The 17585-nt window shown below is 41.5% G+C and overlaps 1 protein-coding gene across 2 annotated transcripts in view; it reads right to left on the bottom strand.

Moving 5' to 3' along the window:
* LOC129847615 (6-phosphofructo-2-kinase/fructose-2,6-bisphosphatase 4-like) overlaps positions 1-17585 on the bottom strand; it is a 50981-nt gene that overhangs the window by 17118 nt on the left and 16278 nt on the right. Inside the window, exon 1 of one of the 2 annotated variants that reach the window (XM_055915367.1) lies at positions 3263-3495. The exons of the other annotated variant lie outside the window; for it this stretch is intronic. Coding sequence (XP_055771342.1) covers positions 3263-3383 — 121 coding nt within the window. The 5' untranslated portion in view covers positions 3384-3495. Of the gene's footprint in view, positions 1-3262; positions 3496-17585 lie in introns of those variants that run through there. 2 annotated transcript variants of the gene reach the window in all.

Raw genomic sequence — 17585 nt, 5'->3', positions numbered from 1 at the left:
GTAGCGGTCCTGCTGCTGGGTTGTTGCCCTCCTACGGCCTCCTCCACGTCTCCTGATGTACTGGCCTGTCTCCTGGTAGCGCCTCCATGCTCTGGACACTACGCTGACAGACACAGCAAACCTTCTTGCCACAGCTTGCATTGATGTGCCATCCTGGATGAGCTGCACTACCTGAGCCACTTGTGTGGGTTGTAGACTCAGTCTCATGCTACCACTAGAGTGAAAGCACCGCCAGCATTCAAAAGTGACCAAAACATCAGCCAGGAACCATAGGAACTGAGAAGTGGTCTGGGGTCACCACCTGCATAACCACTCCTTTATTGGGGGTGTCTTGCTAATTGCCTATAATTTCCACCTGTTGTCTATTCCATTTACACAACCGCATGTGAAATTTATTGTCAATCAGTGTTGCTTCTTAAGTGGACAGTTTGATTTCACAGAAGTGTGATTGACTTGGAGTTACATTGTGTTGTTTAAGTGTTCCCTTTATTTTTTTGAGCAGTGTAGTACTCGCAAAACACCAGTCAACGTCAACAGTGAAGAGGTGACTCCGGGATGCTGGCCTTCTAGGCAGAGTTACAAAGAAAAAGCCATATCTCAGACTGGCCAATAAAAAGAAAAGATTAAGATGGGCAAAAGAACAGACACTGGACAGAGGAAATCTGCATAGAAGGCCAGCATCCTGGAGTTGCCTCTTCACTATTTTGGTAAAAGACCAAGTCCATATTATGGCAAGAACATCTCAAAAAAGCAAAGACAAATGACAGTCCATCATTAATTTAAGACAAGGTCAGTCAATCCAGAAGATTTCTAGAACTTTGAAAGTTTCTTCAAGTGCAGTCACAAAAAACATCAAGCGCTATGATGAAACTGGCTCTCATGAGGACTGCCACAGGAAAGGAAGACCCAGAGTTACCTCTGCTGCAGAGGATAAGTTGATTAGAGTTACCAGCCTCAGATTGGAGCCCAAATAAATGCTTTAGAGTTCAAGTAACAGACACATCTCAACATCAACTGTTCAAAGGAGACTGTGTGAAATCAGGCATTCATGGTTGGATTGCTCCAACAAACCACTACTAAAGGACAGCAATAAGAAGAGACTTGCTTGGGCCAAGAAACACGAGTATGGACATTAGACCGGTGGAAATCTGTCCTTTGGTCTGATGAGTCCAAATGTGAGATTTTTGGTTCTAACCGCTGTGTCTTTGAGACGCATAGTTGAACGGATGATCTCCGCATGCGTTTCCCACAGTGAAGCATGGAGGAGGAGGTGTGATGGTGCTTTGCTGGTGACACTGTCAGTGATTTATTTAGAATTCAAGGCACACTTAACCAGCATGGTTACCACAGCACTCTGCAGTGATACGTAATCCCATCTGATTTGAGCTTAGTGGAACTATCATTTGTTTTTCATAAGGACAATGATCCAACAGACCTCTAGGCTGTGTATTTGACCAAGAAGGAGCGTGATGGAGTGCTGCATCAGATGACCTGGCCTCCACAATCCCTCGACCTTAACCCAATTGAGATGGTTTGGGATGAGTTGGACCGAATAGTGAAGGAAAAGCAGCCAACAAGTGCGCAGCATATGTGGGAACTCCTTCAAGACTGTTGGAAAAGCATTCCAGGTGAAGCCGGTTGAGACAATGCCAAGTGTGCAAAGCTGTCATCAAGGCAAAGGGTGGCTACTTTAATGAATCTAAAATATATTTTGAATTGTTTAACACTTTTTTTGGTTACTACATGATTCCAAATGTGTTATTTCATAGTTTTGATGTCTTCACTATTATTTTACAATGTAGAAAATAGTAAAATAAAGAAAAACCCTTGAATGAGTAGATGTGCAAACTTTTGACTGGTACTGTAAATAAATCAGAGGCTCGGAGTAATGGGCAGGTTTGTCTCAGGTCCTGCTGCTATGAGTGGATAGAGTGTTATCAGCCATCAATCATGACAATTCGCCCTAGGCACTAATCGTAAATCATAGTCCACAGATGCTAGGACGCGATAGTCCGGCATCCCTGTGACACTAGCTAAACTGCTCTGAGACCCTCATCCGTGGGGGACGTAGGCTTCAGCCTGAGCGCCTACCTCCCCAAGATTCCCCACCAACATGTCTCCAGTACATGTACTCTGTTAATTTGAACATGTCAACAGTTTGAGAAATTGCCTGAGCTGTGCTGAGAATTTGAAAAGTATGAATGCCAATGGTCCAATATTCTAGAACATTGCATACCGTACATGTTTGTTACTGTGATAGAATTCAGTTAACAGAGGATTGTAAAGGGTCTGAGTCCGCAGATACAGAGACGCTATAGTCTGGCATCCCATTGTGACATAGCTTCGTAGCGCTCTGAGACCACCATCCACGGGACTAACAGCCCTCATGCGCACCTAGCCAGAATTCCCAACCAGTGCACTGCGTCCATTTGAACGTGTTGACAGTTCTGATTGAGCCACGCTGATAATTCGAAAATCGAAAAGTATTAAAACCAATGGTCCAATATTCTAGAACAAAAGTTTTGGACTTTAGTGGGCAAGTGCATGATTGTAATCCAAACCAACCCTCATGTAATTTGTGACAACCTCAGTTACACACATCTCACAAAACTCTGTTTTGGAATAGACTGACTTTATGACCAAAGTTATCCTATTTACACGTTTTAGTCAATTTTGCCACTGGAATACATGTTTGACTAATACCGATGCCACATATGCAATTTCCACTAGAGATGTTGGTTTTAGCGTTCAGTTTCCCTTTAAACATGTTTAGTTAAACAATAAAATAACCTTGTTGTACTCTACATAGGCATGGTTGGGTTGATCGGTTTTGCGATCACGGGCAAACGGACGCGTTGTCATGTGCGAGTCATCTGCCTGGTCTAATTCAATTCTGAGCGCTTCCATACCATTTCGATATCATAGGCCATTTCTCTAGCATTTAATATAGCCTATGCGTAATTGCAATATTGGCATGAATAAACATTTTAAAATGGAAATACCTAAATAAAAATATTTTAAAAAGTGGAATAATTTAAGACGAAATCGAAATTATTCAATATTAGGCTAGTCCCTTGAAGAAAATCCTGACCTTGTCATGCTGCGCAACGCCACTGTGTAGAACCTGGGAATCTCGAACTTCGATGAAGTACAACATATCTACATTTGTTTAAAATATTCTGTATTTGGCCAAATCGAGCATACCCTTCCGCTGCGCCCATGCGCTGTTGGCACAAGCCGGTGTTTCACCAAGGGAACTTACCCCTTCTTTGTAAAATGTGTACAAAGAGACCGTTTTTCCATGGCATCCATATTTTCTTCAGCGGGTTCTGAGTAAGCTCACGGGGTGATGTTGCCATTATATGGTATTCGTTGGAAGTCATCCTGGTCGCTGCACCTGGCCCGTTTTAAGCGACAGAAGCGGTATTCTACTTGATGGCAGCTAGTTTGAGCAACAGAGCTGCGAGGGAATTATATCATATTGGCTGAGGAACATAAAACGTACATCATTACCGTAATGTCACTACGCTGTGCGCATTGAATGGTGTAGGCTAAATTTATGATCATTCAATAAAGTTGAGCAAAACGCTGTAATTTAGGCTATTTTCCGTTTATTTGCGTTTCTATGAAAATGACCTGCCATTAACTCAGAGCAATTGTGTGTGTGAGAGGTCTGACTTTATTGTATGGGGCTTACTTGAAAAGGGATGCCAGTGTCAATGACTTCCCTGTTTTAGTCTACAGGCCTAGGCTTAAATGCAACATTAACATAATAACATGCCATGTTATATAGGAAGACTATTATTGCTTCAAATACTGTCAGAGTTTGGAGAAAATATAGATAGCCCGTTTGTTTTTAAAATGCTTCAAAATGCCTTGTTTACGTTATAACAATATAGCTACTGCATGCTACAATCTAACAACCCAACTGTGCATGTACCGTAATATCGTAGAACAGTGCCCCAAAAAGAGGGGAGCACTAAACTAAAGTAGGGGAAAGATAAGAAACGAGTCTTCCGCTGTTCGCATGCAACGCACATGGACAGAGAATGTTGATGTGAATTTAACCAATCACAGGTGAAAAAGAGGAAATGCATCATCCAATGGTAAGGCCGACACATTGGTCAGGAGGGCGTGTTCACTGCATGGGATCTGACGATAAACAACACAACACAACACGCTAATTCATGGCATATATTCACGTTAGTTAACAGCAGTCGGACAGCTACCTGGCCAAACGGGGTGATAAGCAGTAGTGTAAAGTACTTAAGTAAAAATACTTTAAAGTACTACTTAAGTCGTTTTTTGGGGTATCTGTACTTTACTGTTTATATTTTTGACAACCTTTAATTTGATTTAGGAATGTAGTGGAGTAAAAGTATGTACTTTTTACTCCTTACATTTTCCCTGACACCTAAAAGTACTTGTTACATTTTGAATGCTTATTAGCAGGACAGAAAAATTGTTAAATTCTTGCACTCATCAAGAGAACATGCCTGCTCATCCTTACTGCCTCTGATCTGGCAGACTCACCAAAGACAAATGCTAGTTTGTAAATGAGGTGTGAGTGTGCCCCTGGCTATCCGTAACAATAGTGCCATCTGGTTTGTTTAATATAAAGAATTTGAAATGATTTATACGTCTACTTTTGATACTTAAGTATATTTTAGCAATTCAATTTGCTTTTCATACTTAAGTAAATGTAAAACTCCAGAGTGGTGCAGCGGTCTAAGGCACTGTATATCAGTGCTAGAGACATCACTACAGACAATGGTTCGATTCCAGGCTGTATCACAACCGGCTGTGATTGGGAGTCCCATAGAGTGCACAACTGGCCCAGCGTCGTCCGGATTAGGGTTTGGCCGGGGTAGCCGTCATTGTAAATAAGATTTTGTTATTAACTGACTTGTCTGGTTAAATAAAACCCGATTACTTTTACTCAAGTAGTATTTTACTGGGTGACTTTCACTTGAGTAATTTTTTATGAAGGTATCTTTACTTTTACTCAACAATTGGGTACTTTTTCCACCACTGGTGATAAGTTTCCCTACACAGAAATTGTCATTTAAACAGAGTTGATTAAAAGTGAATTAAAATACGTTTATTATGCCACTAACAGTCGTTATGTGCTTCGAACTCTAGCAATAGGTTAAAAACAGCTTCTAACCAGTGTGATGTTTTATTGTGCCTGTATCGTAATATAATAGAACAGTGCGCCCTCAACAGTGCATCTGACATCACATTATGCTGAAAAGAGTGGCGCACTCTGCAAAATGAAGGGGAAAGGTTAAGATAACGCACTAGTTTGAGAAAAATACGTCTTCCGCTGTTCACATGCAACGTACATGGGCAGTGAATGTTCATGTGAATTTAACCAATCACAGGTGAAAACGGAAAATGCATCGTCCAATGATAGGGCCGAAACATTGGTCGGGAGGGCGTGTTCACTGCATGGGGATCTGAAGATAAACGCAGTGGTCAAAGAGTGGGAGGTGTACAATTCATTCATTTCAGCAATTCGAACAAACTGTTCAGAACAAACTCCCTTCTTCTGCATCAAAACAACCTGGATGAAAATCATCCAAGATAAACATACCACACACGGTACATAACTGTATTTCGCAACAGCACATCATACAGATTCATAGCATAGATTCACAGGTTAGTTACAGCAGTCGGACAGCTTTATCCACTATCTTCCTGGACAAACTGGATTATTATGAGTTTCCATACACAGAAATTGTCATTGAATCAGAATCGATTAAAAGTGAATTAAAACACGTTTATTATGCCACTAACAGTCGGTCTGTGTTTTTAATTGTAGCAATAGGATAAAAACAGCTTTTAACCAGTGTGTCTTGTTTTATTGGCCGAGCTGACAAAGTTCTACTAATGGACAGAATATTGAATCATATTGCTATATTGTAGCTACAGTATTCCCAAATTGCCAGTACTCACTTTCAGAGCAAAGGGAACATAGCGCCCCCTTGTGGCATTTCTTAAAACTATGGACTTTCTAAAAACATTGGAAGGGGCTGTGTACCCACTCAATCCCCCATTGACACCAAGTAACATAGTAATGGAGATAATACAATCATATATATCTATCTATCCATCTATCTATCTACATACACACACACACTACCGGTCAAACATTAAAACACCTACTCATTCAAGGGTTTTTCTATGTTTACTATTTTCTACATTGTAGAATAATAGTAAAGACATCAAATCTATGAAATAACACATATGGAATCATGTAGTAACCAAAAAAGTGTTAAACAAATCAAAATATAGTTTATATTTAGCCACCCTTTTCCTTGATGACAGCTTTGCACACTCTTGGCATTCCCGCAACCAGCTTCATGAGGTAGTCACCTGGAATGCATAACAGGTGTGCCTTAAAACTACATTTGTGGAATTTCTTTCCTTCTTAATGTGTTTGAGCCAATCAGTTGTGTCGTAACAATGTGTGTGTGTGTGTGTGTGGGGGGGGGGGGGGGGGGGTATACAGAAGATAGCCCTATTTGGTAAAGACCACGTCCATATTATGTCGAGAACAGCTCAAATAAGCAAAGCGAAACTACAGCCCATCATTACTTTATGAAATTAAAGTCAATCAATACGGAACATTTCAAGAACTTTGAAAGTCTCTTCATGTGCAGTCGCAAAAACCATCAAGCGCAATGATGAAACTAGCTCTCATGAGGACTGCCACAGGAATGGACGACCCAGAGTTACCTCTGCTGCAGAGGATAAGTTCATTAGAGTTACCAGCCTCAGATAAATGCTTCACAGAGTTCAAGTAACAGACACATCTCAACATCAACTGTTCAGAGGAGACTGTGTGAATAAGGCCTTCATGGTCGAATTGCTGCAAAGAAAACACTACTAAAAGGACACCAACAACAAGAAGAGACTTGCTTGGGCCAAGAAACATGAGCTATGGACATTAGACCGGTGGAAATTTGTCCTTTGGTCTGATGAGTCCAACTTTGAGATTGAGTGACATTGTGCTTATAGCCTGAGTGTGCTATTTTATAGCCTGAGTGTGCTATTATACCAGTTCATTGTCATGCCAAACATGTTTGGCTTGACAAGAACAGCAATGGCGTAGGCAAGCAATGGAATAGGCAAGTGCACAAATAGATCTGGGACCAGGCTAGTAGGCTACATTTACGACCATTCAATTATGTTGAACATCAAAACACTGTTATTCAGGCAATTTTCTGTTTATTAACATTCCTATTAAAGTGATCTGCTATTAACTCAGAGCATCCAAGTGTGTGGTACAAATGTTGTGGGGAAGACATGTTATGCTCCTATCAAAAGTGAAACAATATATGGGGCAAGCAAATTAGCCTACCTTCATCTAAACCTGTGTTTGGAATAAATGCAGGCATTAGTAGCCAGCCATGCATTAGGATTTTTATTAGCCTATGTCGTTGATAATTTAATAGGATTAAGTAAGTAAATCAGCTAAGGGCATCTAATTATCACAATTTTTAGGTCCGTTTTGGTAATGATAACCTTAATTTCGGTAATGATCATAGAGTATTTTCTGGATCAAAGGGGGCATGGTCGTCCCGGTTGAATTTGAGAGAAAACTATTAGATGCCCCCATCTTGGCGGTGTAGAGAAATTCTTGCATTTTTAAGCCAATTTCCTGCAATTCTACATATTTCTATGTGGAGCTGAGAGACATATTTGCATTTTAATGCACATTTTCTGCAATTCTACACATTTTGCCATGGAGCTGAGAGAAAATATTGCTGTTTTAAAGCTAATTTACACTGAACAAAAATATAAACGCAACAATAAAAAAATGTATAGTGTATATAAGGAAATCATTCAATTTAAATAAATAAATTAGGCCCTAATCTATGGATTTCACATGACTGGGAATACATATATGCATCTGTTGGAAAATATATATATATGAGAGGGAGAGAGAGTCGAAAACAGTATGTGAAAGCAAAGTATGTGGACACCTTCAAATGAGTGAATTCTGCTATCAGTTAACAGGGCAGAATGGCAGATTTTTTCATCTTGACAGAATGAGTTTTCAAACCAGCAACCTTTCAGTTACTGGCCCAACGCTTTTAAGTGCTAGTCTACCTGCCGTGTATTATCATGCACTGTCGGAACAGGGGCAGGGGGGAAAAAAAGATGTCATCCATATGCGCTTGAATAGCAAATGGTGGACGCTTTTCCCGAGGATCATTTTCATACCAGCCAGATAGGGTATTGCGGTTGAAAAGCGAAGCAATGTGCTTAATATTAGGAAAGTTGAGAAATAAATATAGTAGGCCTAGCTTATAGAAAGCTAAAGGGATCCTCCTCTTTTTAATAGATGCCATCAACTTTCCTTACGCAGTTGCATAGGATAGCCTATAGAAATGTAGTGCAACATGGGCTTATAGGAACACTTATTTCATTCCATGCATCAACCAGCTATGAGGAGCTGGTTCTCGCTGTGCAACAGGTGATGGATCCTATTCTGCTCAAACTCTGAATGCAAGGGCTCTCGTGAAGTGTTTGATTTGATTTTCGATTTAATTTGCAATGATGCTAGAGTGATTAGAGGGACAATAGAGTGCTGAGTACCAGCCATTAGTAAGTTTGGTAGGCTACTAATGACCACCAGTGGCATCAGAGCACAGTTTGGCATTAGCCTAGTTACCGTGACTTGAGTTACGTGTAATTTAACTGCGGTCATTACTCGTGACTACCGGTGTGGCGATAATACGGTCACCATAACATCCCTAGCCACATCTTAATGGCTAATTAAATGGGACATATTTAACGCAAATGTAATAGACTTGAGGGCAGTGGGTTCATAACAACAAAAACAGTATAAAACAAAAAACGTTTGCAGTTGTTTAAAAAAATGTCCACTTTAGAGACTGGAAGGGAAAAGTGTGTGTGTGTGTGTGTGTGTGTGGGGGGGGGGGGGGTCAAAAGACAGATACATTGCCCAAGGCCCGTAGAGAACTTCCTCTGTCGCAATTTCTGTGGCTGATATATTCTCATCCATGTTGTATTGTTTTTGCTTATGCTAGTGTGTGTGTGTGTGTGTGTGTGTGTGTGTGTGTGTGTGTGTTACTTTGGGAAACCAGAAGGGGCCTTGTGTGTGTTTTAGGTACTGGTCAAGCAGCAACAAAAAAGTTTTTTCCCTTCAAATCAACACACAATACTCCATAATGACAAAGCAAAACAAGTTTTTTAGAAATGTATATAACCCCTCCCCCGTGGAAATATCACACTTACATAACTATTCAGACACTTTACTCAGTACTTTGTTGAAGCACCTTTGGCAGCGATTACAGCCTCGAGTCTTCTTGGGTATGACGCTACAAGCTTGGCACACCTAAATTTGGGGAGTTTCTCCCATTCTTCTCTGTAGATCCTCTCAAGCTCAGTCAGGCTGGATGGGGAGCATCGCTGCACAGTTATTTTCAGGTCTCTCCAGAGATGTTCGGTCAGGTTGAAATCCGGGCTCTGGCTGGGCCACTCAAGGACATTCAGAGACTTGTCCTGAAGCCACTCCTGCGTTGTCTTGGCTGTGTGCTTAGGGTCATTGTCCTGTTGGAAGGTGAACCTTCGCCCCAGTCTGAGGCCCTGAGCGCTCTGGAGCAGATTTTCATCAAGGATCTCTGTACTCCATTTATCTTTCCCTCGATCCTGACTAGTCTCCTAGTCCCTGCCGCTGAAAAACATCCCCACAGCATGATGCTGCCACCACGCTTCACTGTAGGGATGTTGCCAGGTTTCCTCCAGATGTGACGCCTGGCATTCAAGCCAAAGAGTTCAATCTTGGTTTCATAAGACCAGAGAATCTTGTTTCTCATGGTCGGGGAGTCCTTTAGGTGCATTTTGGCAAACTCCAAGCAGGCTGTCATGTGCCTTTTACTGAGGAGTGGCTTCCATCTGACCACAATACCATAAAGGCCTGATTGGTGGAATGCTGCAGAGATGGTTATCCTTCTGGAAGGTTATCCCATCTCCACCGAGGAACTCTGGAGGAACTCTGAATTTACTGGAATAACTCTGAATCCAATCAAGTTGTAGAAACATCTCGAAGATGATCAATGGAAACAGAATGCACCTGAGCTCAATTTAGAGTCTCACAGCAAAGGATCTGAATACTTTCGTAAATAAGATATGTTTAAAAAAAAAAAATTTGCAAACATTTTCAAAAACCTGTTATTGCTTTGTCATTATGGGGTATTGTGTGTAGCTGATAATTTTTATTTATGTAATCCATTTTAGAATAAGAGAAGGAGTCTGAATACTTTCAGAATGCACTGTAGATCTATCTAATAGACCTGTAGTAATATGCTGCATCCAATGTCATTCAGAATAGGGATAGAACAACAGAGGCTCTTCATATTACTTTAACAAGTCCTAGGCATCTGGTTTTATAATCTAATGTGTGTTGAAGAACGATAGTTTAAATTTTATTTTTTATTTAACTAGGCAAGTCAGTTAAGAACAAATTCTTATTTTCACTGACGGCCTAGGAACAGTGGGTTAACTGCCTTGTTCAGAGGCAGAATGTCAGATTTTTACCTTGTCAGCTCGGGGATTCGATCTTGTAACATTTCGGTTACAAGTCCATCGCTCTAACCACTAGGCTACCTGCCGCCCCAGTTACCGGAGTTGTAACTCCAGTTCTATGTGTGGAGCAAAGCCCCGATAGGGGAGCTCTGCTCCTAGTGGTTTACCCCGCTGCCTAGGCAGCAAATAGCATGAGAGAAAATTATGCACACACCTGCAGCCAATAGGAGTACAGGTGTCCCTATATAAAAGAGGACGCTTCCCCTCAATCAGTCTCTCGAAAAATTATCTTCAGCGAGACTGGGGGTTGGCAGGGCCATAGCCTGTTGAGGACAGAGGGCGCTGTTTTCACTTTGGGGGAAAATCGTGCCCAATTTAAACGGCCTCGTACTCAATTCTTGCTCGTACAATATACATATTATTATTACTATTGGATAGAAAACACTCTCTAGTTTCTAAAACCGTTTGAATTATATCTGTGAGTAAAACAGAACTCCTTTTGCAGCAAACTTCCTGATAGGAAGTGGAAAATCTGAAATCGATGCACTGTTCTAGGGGCTGCCTATTAAAGTCCTTGATATTTATTAGTTTAGATGCACTTCATACGTCTTCCACTAGATGTCGACAAGCAGCGAGAGAAGAAATTGAGTGTGTAACTTGATCTGGGCTCGAATTATAGCTCTTGGCATGACGTGTCACCAGTTTCCTGTTTTCTGGAGAGCGCGAGGGACCTGGATTTGCCTTCTGATAAGCTGACGTTATGGACGACTAATATCTCCGGCTTTGATTTTATTTGATACATGTGACAATATCATCGTAAAGTATGTTTTTTCAATATAGTTTAATCAGATTATTGAAATTTTTTCGGGAGTTTTGCCGTGTTCCGTTCTCTTCCGTTTGTTGACGATGGAGAGATTCGTGCCACTTGGCAAGTGTGCTTGCTAAATCGAGAGGGAAAAAGGCCGTTCTAAAACCAAACAACGATTGTTCCCGACAAAGGACCCCTTGTACAACATTCTGATGGAAGATCAGCAAAAGTAGCACCCATTCTATGATGTTATTTCATATATCTGTCGTACATGTGAACTAGTCGTTTGGCCCAGCTTTTGGGTACTCTCTCGCTATACCTAAGCTGGATGTCGTAATGAAGTTATTTTTAGAATTCTAACACGGCGATTGCATTAAGAACTAGTGTATCTACAGTGGGGCAAAAAAGTATTTAGTCAGCCACCAAGTTCTCCCACTTAAAAAGATGAGAGAAGCCTGTAATTTTCATCATAGGTACACTTCAACTATGACAGACAAAATGAGAAAAAAAAAATCCAGAAAATCACATTGTAGGATTTTTATGATAATTAGGCGATAATTAGGTCATCGCCTGAGCTGTTTGTGTGTCACGGTGCTAGTACACCCCCCCCCCCCCCCCCCCGAACTTTCCCAATTCACAGCGAACGTGTGAGATGAATCACTGTCTGTGTCGTGTGTGCCATTTCCAGCTCTGCTGACGGGGCCAAAACCAGTAGGTTGTCTAGGTAGGCTAATAGCATTCTCCCTTGACGACGCAACGGTTCCAATGCCACCTCCATGCATTTGTAAAAGGTGTGAGGTGCCAGGGCGTACCCAAATGGCATCCTCGCATACTCGTACGCCACCCCTTGAAAAGGCAAAACGCAGAAACTTCCTGTGATGCCGATGTATTGGCACATGAAAGTATGCGTCCTTTAGGTCTATGCTTATAAACTCAGCAAAAAAAGAAACATCCTCTCACTGTCAACTGCGTTTATTTTCAGCAAACTTAACATATGTTCATACAAATATTTACACAACAAGATTCAACAACTGAGACAAACTGAACAAGTTCCACAGACATGTGACTAACATAAATGTAATAATGTGTTCCTGAACAAAGGGGGGGGGGGGGTCAAAATCAAAAGTAACAGTCAGTATCTGGTGTGGCCACCAGCTGCATTAACTTATTTGGGGTACCCCCCCTTCTTCTCAATTTCCGCCTAAAGACATACCCTAATCTAACTGCCTGTAGCTCAGGCCCAGAAGCAAGGATATGCATATTCTTGGTATCAAAACACTCTGAATTTTGTGGAAATGTGAATTGAATGTAGGAGAATATAACACAATAGATCTGGTAGAAGAAAATACAAGGAAATAAACATACGTTTTCTGTTTTTTATTGTTGCTGCATCATCTTTCAAATAACCAAGAACAGCCAAACATACAGATAGGATGCTGTGGATGATTTGAATGAAGAACATAAGATGGCAGCAATAGCTGAGCAAAGTTTTAGACAGATAACTTCAAAAATGAGCGAGCTACATGACATTGAGCATGAAGTCACCCAGCTGTCCCACACAAATGTACCCAAATGTACCCAAGTGGCCGAATTGGTACAGTGATACATTTTGAAGGAAATAACTATATACAAAATACATAAATGCTATTCTAACACACCCCCCAAAAATAAAGATATATTTATCGGAAGAAAAAAATATATAATAATAATAATAAACAAACAAATAACAAGGGTAACTATTTACACATTTTCTATTTACAATATTGTATATTTTATAAATAAATAAATAGATAAATATTGTGAAGACCCCCAGCCCTCAGTTCTGGTGCCATGGCTCATAGCAGTCTCTTTCTGCTGTAAAGCAGAGGCTTTACTGAACAGGTGGTGCAGGCATTTCAGACATTTCCTGTGACAAAGGGCACAACGTCGCCTTCCCACTGTGCCCTATTTGCCCTGAGGCACATTCTTGCCTGCAGAGATTAATCTGGGCAGGTGAACACCACTGGTTGACAGAGCAGAAGGTGCTGCAGTGGACTTGCTGTAGCTAGCAAGCTCCTGGATGAGCAGCTCCCCGAAGGCTAGCTGTGAGATGGGGGGCTGTCTCTATCAATTTCCTCTATAATTTGGGTTAAATCTGTATACATAGACTTTGTTTTAGCTTTTCCTGATTTATTCGCCATAATTGAAATATATAAACTTATTGAAAATGCTATTGAATATGTACTGCTATGCGTAACACTCGTGGCTCCGTCAAGTAGGATTTGCAATGGCGAATTAACCTATTTTACGCCAGAGTTTACGACAAAGGCTGGTCTTCAAACGTATAACCATTACATATTGCTGTTTACCTCAGCTCATTGGCTATCTTCCAAGCTAGATTTCAAGATGATCAGTGGTCATTGGGCCAAAATACAGTCAATCAACAATAGACCGGTCCTACCATTGGTGCGCAATGAGGTCATTGATTGGTGTCTTCAAATCGGTTTGTTTCGGTCAATACGTCCTGGGAAAAGAGCCATCATGCATGGTTGTGTTAGTAACAACCAGAGGATTGCAATGAAACCAACCATGACTGGATAAATGTTTGTTTAGTGTGTGTAATTACCACGAACGCGTCGTCCAAAGTTGAATGAGACGGAAATCACGACGCAACCGGTTTACAAATGTTTCGTGTTAGGCTATAAAAATGTATTTTATCAAACAAAACGAACATTCACTGTGTAGTTATGTTAGGATTTATGTTTATGCACTATAGCCTGTTAGCATATTGTTTGAAGATGAATATTGTTTTGTTACACACACACACACACACACAATACAGAGGGGGGGGTGTGTGTAGGTGTGTAAGGACTGACCAACACAGGCCATAAAAGCTGTGGACAGTCTGGAGAGGGGAGGGGTGCATCACTATAGGCCAACCAGGGTGGTTGAGAGACTGTTCCGTACCATATTAGGAATTGATGGAGTGAAGAATTAAGGGGAGACACAAGACGGAGCTACTCTACCCAGCAACCAGATGTGGACAAAGAAAAGCGCCAAGGGGCTTGGACAAGTTCGGGTGCCCCCAAAGGCGGAGCAAGAGTATTAACCATGCTAAGCCTCTACTATGATAGGCTAACTGGAAGAGTTGGAAATAAAATTGTCATAGTATAAAAACTACTAGTTGAATACATTCCACAGTTCTCTGATCTACCCTGCGTGGAGATACAATGAACCCGTATATACGAAAATTGCATTTACCATTTATCGTTTGAGTTTGAGTTTAATTAAAATACTTAAAATATATTCGGTGACTCTGAATCACATTTTGTCCTGATGCCAGATTTGAACAGACGCAAATCTCTTTCAGTTAGGACACTTGGCATTGCCACCAGAGGAAGATCTTCAATGGTAAGCGATTTATTTTATTGTTATTTCTGACTTTCGTGACTTTAATGCTTGGTTGGAAAATGCTAGTAATACTTGTGTGTGTGGGGCGCCGTCCTCAGAAAATCACGTTTGCTTTTGCAGTGAACCTTTTTGAAATCTGACACAGCGGCTGGATTAATAAGACGTTCATCTTTTAAATTATGTAAGATACATGTATTTACAGGAATGGTTAATACAACGAATGGTGTATTTAAAATGTTAGCTCTCTGCAGTTTCACCGGATGTTGGCCTGGTGGGGCGTTAGCGTCTCACCTACCCTAGAGAAGTTAAGTACTGCAGTGCATCTCCTCCTCATGGACGGCACCAGATTTGCCAGTTCTTACTGTGAGATGTTACTCCAATCTCCACCACAGCAACCGGCAAGTTCCCGGACATTTCTGGGGGGAATGGCCCGAGCCCTCATCCTCCGATCCAACAGGTCCCAGACGTGCTCAATGGGATTGAGATCCGGGCTCTTCGCTGGCTATGGCAGAACACTGACATTCCTGTATTGCAGGAAATCACGCACAGAACGAGCAGTAAGGCTGGTGGCATTGTCATGCTGGAGGGTCATGTCAGGATGAGCCTGCAGGAAGGGTACCACATGAGGGAGGAGGATGTCTTCCCTGTAACGCACTGCATTGAAATTGCCTGCAATGACAACAAGCTCAGTCCGACGATGCTGTGACACACCGCCCCAGACCATGACGGAACTCTCCACCTCCAAATCGATCCCGCACCAGCCAGAGTACAGGCTCTGGTGTAATGCTCATTCCTTCGACGATAAATGAAAATCTGACCATCAACCCTGGTGAGACAAAACCGTGACTCGTCAGTGAAGAGCACTTTTTGCCAGTCCTGTCTGGTCCAGCGATGGTGGGTTTGTGCCCATAGGCGACGTTGTTGCCGGTGATGTCTGGTGGGGACCTGCCTTACAACAGGCCTACAAGCCCTCAGTCCAGCCTCTCAGCACATTGCGGACAGTCTGAGCACTGATGGAGGGATTGTGCGTTCTTGGTGTAACTCGGGCAGTTGTTGTTGCCATCATGTACCTGTCCTGCAGGTGTGATGTTCGGATGTACCGATCCTGTGCAGGTGTTGTTACATGTGGTCTGCCACTGTGAGGACAATCAGCTCACAACGTCCTTCTGTGTGTGCTCAACTACACACTCATAGTGGGCTGTGCTACACGCAGAGTGGTGAGAGGAAGAGAGATATAGAGAGAAGGAACTTGAGCGGTCTCAGTTTTGTTATGGAAGAGGTTCTCATGTGACAAAGTCAGATGGAACACATTCTTTATTAACTTCTCTAGGATAGAGGGCAGCATTTTCACGTTTGGATGAAAAGCGTGCCCAGAGTAAACTGCCTCCTACTCAGTCCCAGATGCTAATATATGCATATTATTATTAGTATTGGATAAAAAAGCACTCTGAAGTTTCTAAAACTGTTTGAATCATGTCTGTGACTAACATAACTTATTTGGCAGGCAAAACCCCGAGGACAAACCATTCATATTTTTTTTTATGTTTTTGAGGTCACTCTTTTCAATGGGTTTTTTTCAATCCAGATTTCTAAAGGGACCTTCCTGCTGTTTCTATCGCTTCCACTGGATGTCAACAGTCTTTAGAAATTGGTTGAGGTTTTTCCTTTGAGAAATGAAGAAGTAGCCATGTTCAGAATGAGGCTACAATGAAGTGTACTGTTTGTTAGAGGCGCGTGACCAGAAAGCATGCTACACATTGTTTTCCTCCGGTATTGAACACATCTCTCCCGTCTTCAATTTTATCGATTATTTACGTAAAAAAATACCTAAAGTTGTATTACAAAAGTAGTTTGAAATGTTTGGACAAAGCTTACAGGTAACTTTTGAGATATTTTGTAGTCACGTTGTGCAAGTTGGAACCGGTGTTTTTCTGGATCAAACGCGCCAAATAAATGGACATTTTGGATATATATAGACGGAATTAATCGAACAAAAGGACCATTTGTGATGTTTATGGGACATATTGGAGTGCCAACAGAAGAAGCTCTTCAAAGGCATGAATTATATCTTTATTTCTTCAGTCCAGACCTGTCGCTAAAGATAATGGGAGGCTGATTTAGGGGAAGTGACCCCTTATATAGGGACACCTGTTCTACTATTGGCTGCAGGTGTGTGCATCATTCTCACTCAGGCTATTCGCTGCCTAGGCAGCGGCGTAAACCACTATGGGGCGGAGCTCCACAATATAGAACAGCACAGATGCAACAGTTGGTAACAAGATGACGTCCATATCTCCCCAAAACTCTGTTAAAAATCAGTACAGTACAATACTGGACTCTGCTCTAGTGTGCTTTACTGTACTCTGTACTGAACTTAACTCTGCTCTACTGTACTGTGCTCCACTGTACTGTGCTCCACTGTACTTATAGCCGTCTATGATTGGTTCAGATTTGGTCCGGTCCAAATCTGAACCAATCTTAGAAGTCTATGTTTGGACCAAATCAAGGCCAGTCTGGAACAAAAAAACGACATCTGTGGACGTTGAAATCAAGGCCAGGGCGAAATGTAATGTAATCTGTTTCTCATCGTCCAAGCTCTCTGACCTCACTCCGGCATGGCTACTTAATGTGCAAAGGATATGATTAGAAGTTCTCATGACTCCTAAAATAACATTCATATCTTACCAACAATACTTTCATCATTTACAATATTGTATTCACAACATATTGGATGAAAACTTGACAAATAAAGGGGTTGCTTAGGGAAATTGGCTATAATTGGGCTAATAACTCACTAACTAGCAAATAATATGAACAAATGTGCACA

The sequence above is a fragment of the Salvelinus fontinalis genome, chromosome 3, assembly GCF_029448725.1.
Source record: "Salvelinus fontinalis isolate EN_2023a chromosome 3, ASM2944872v1, whole genome shotgun sequence".
Lineage (NCBI taxonomy): Eukaryota > Metazoa > Chordata > Actinopteri > Salmoniformes > Salmonidae > Salvelinus > Salvelinus fontinalis.
Note: the sequence above shows the minus strand (reverse complement) of the source record. Positions and strands in the feature narration are given on the sequence as shown.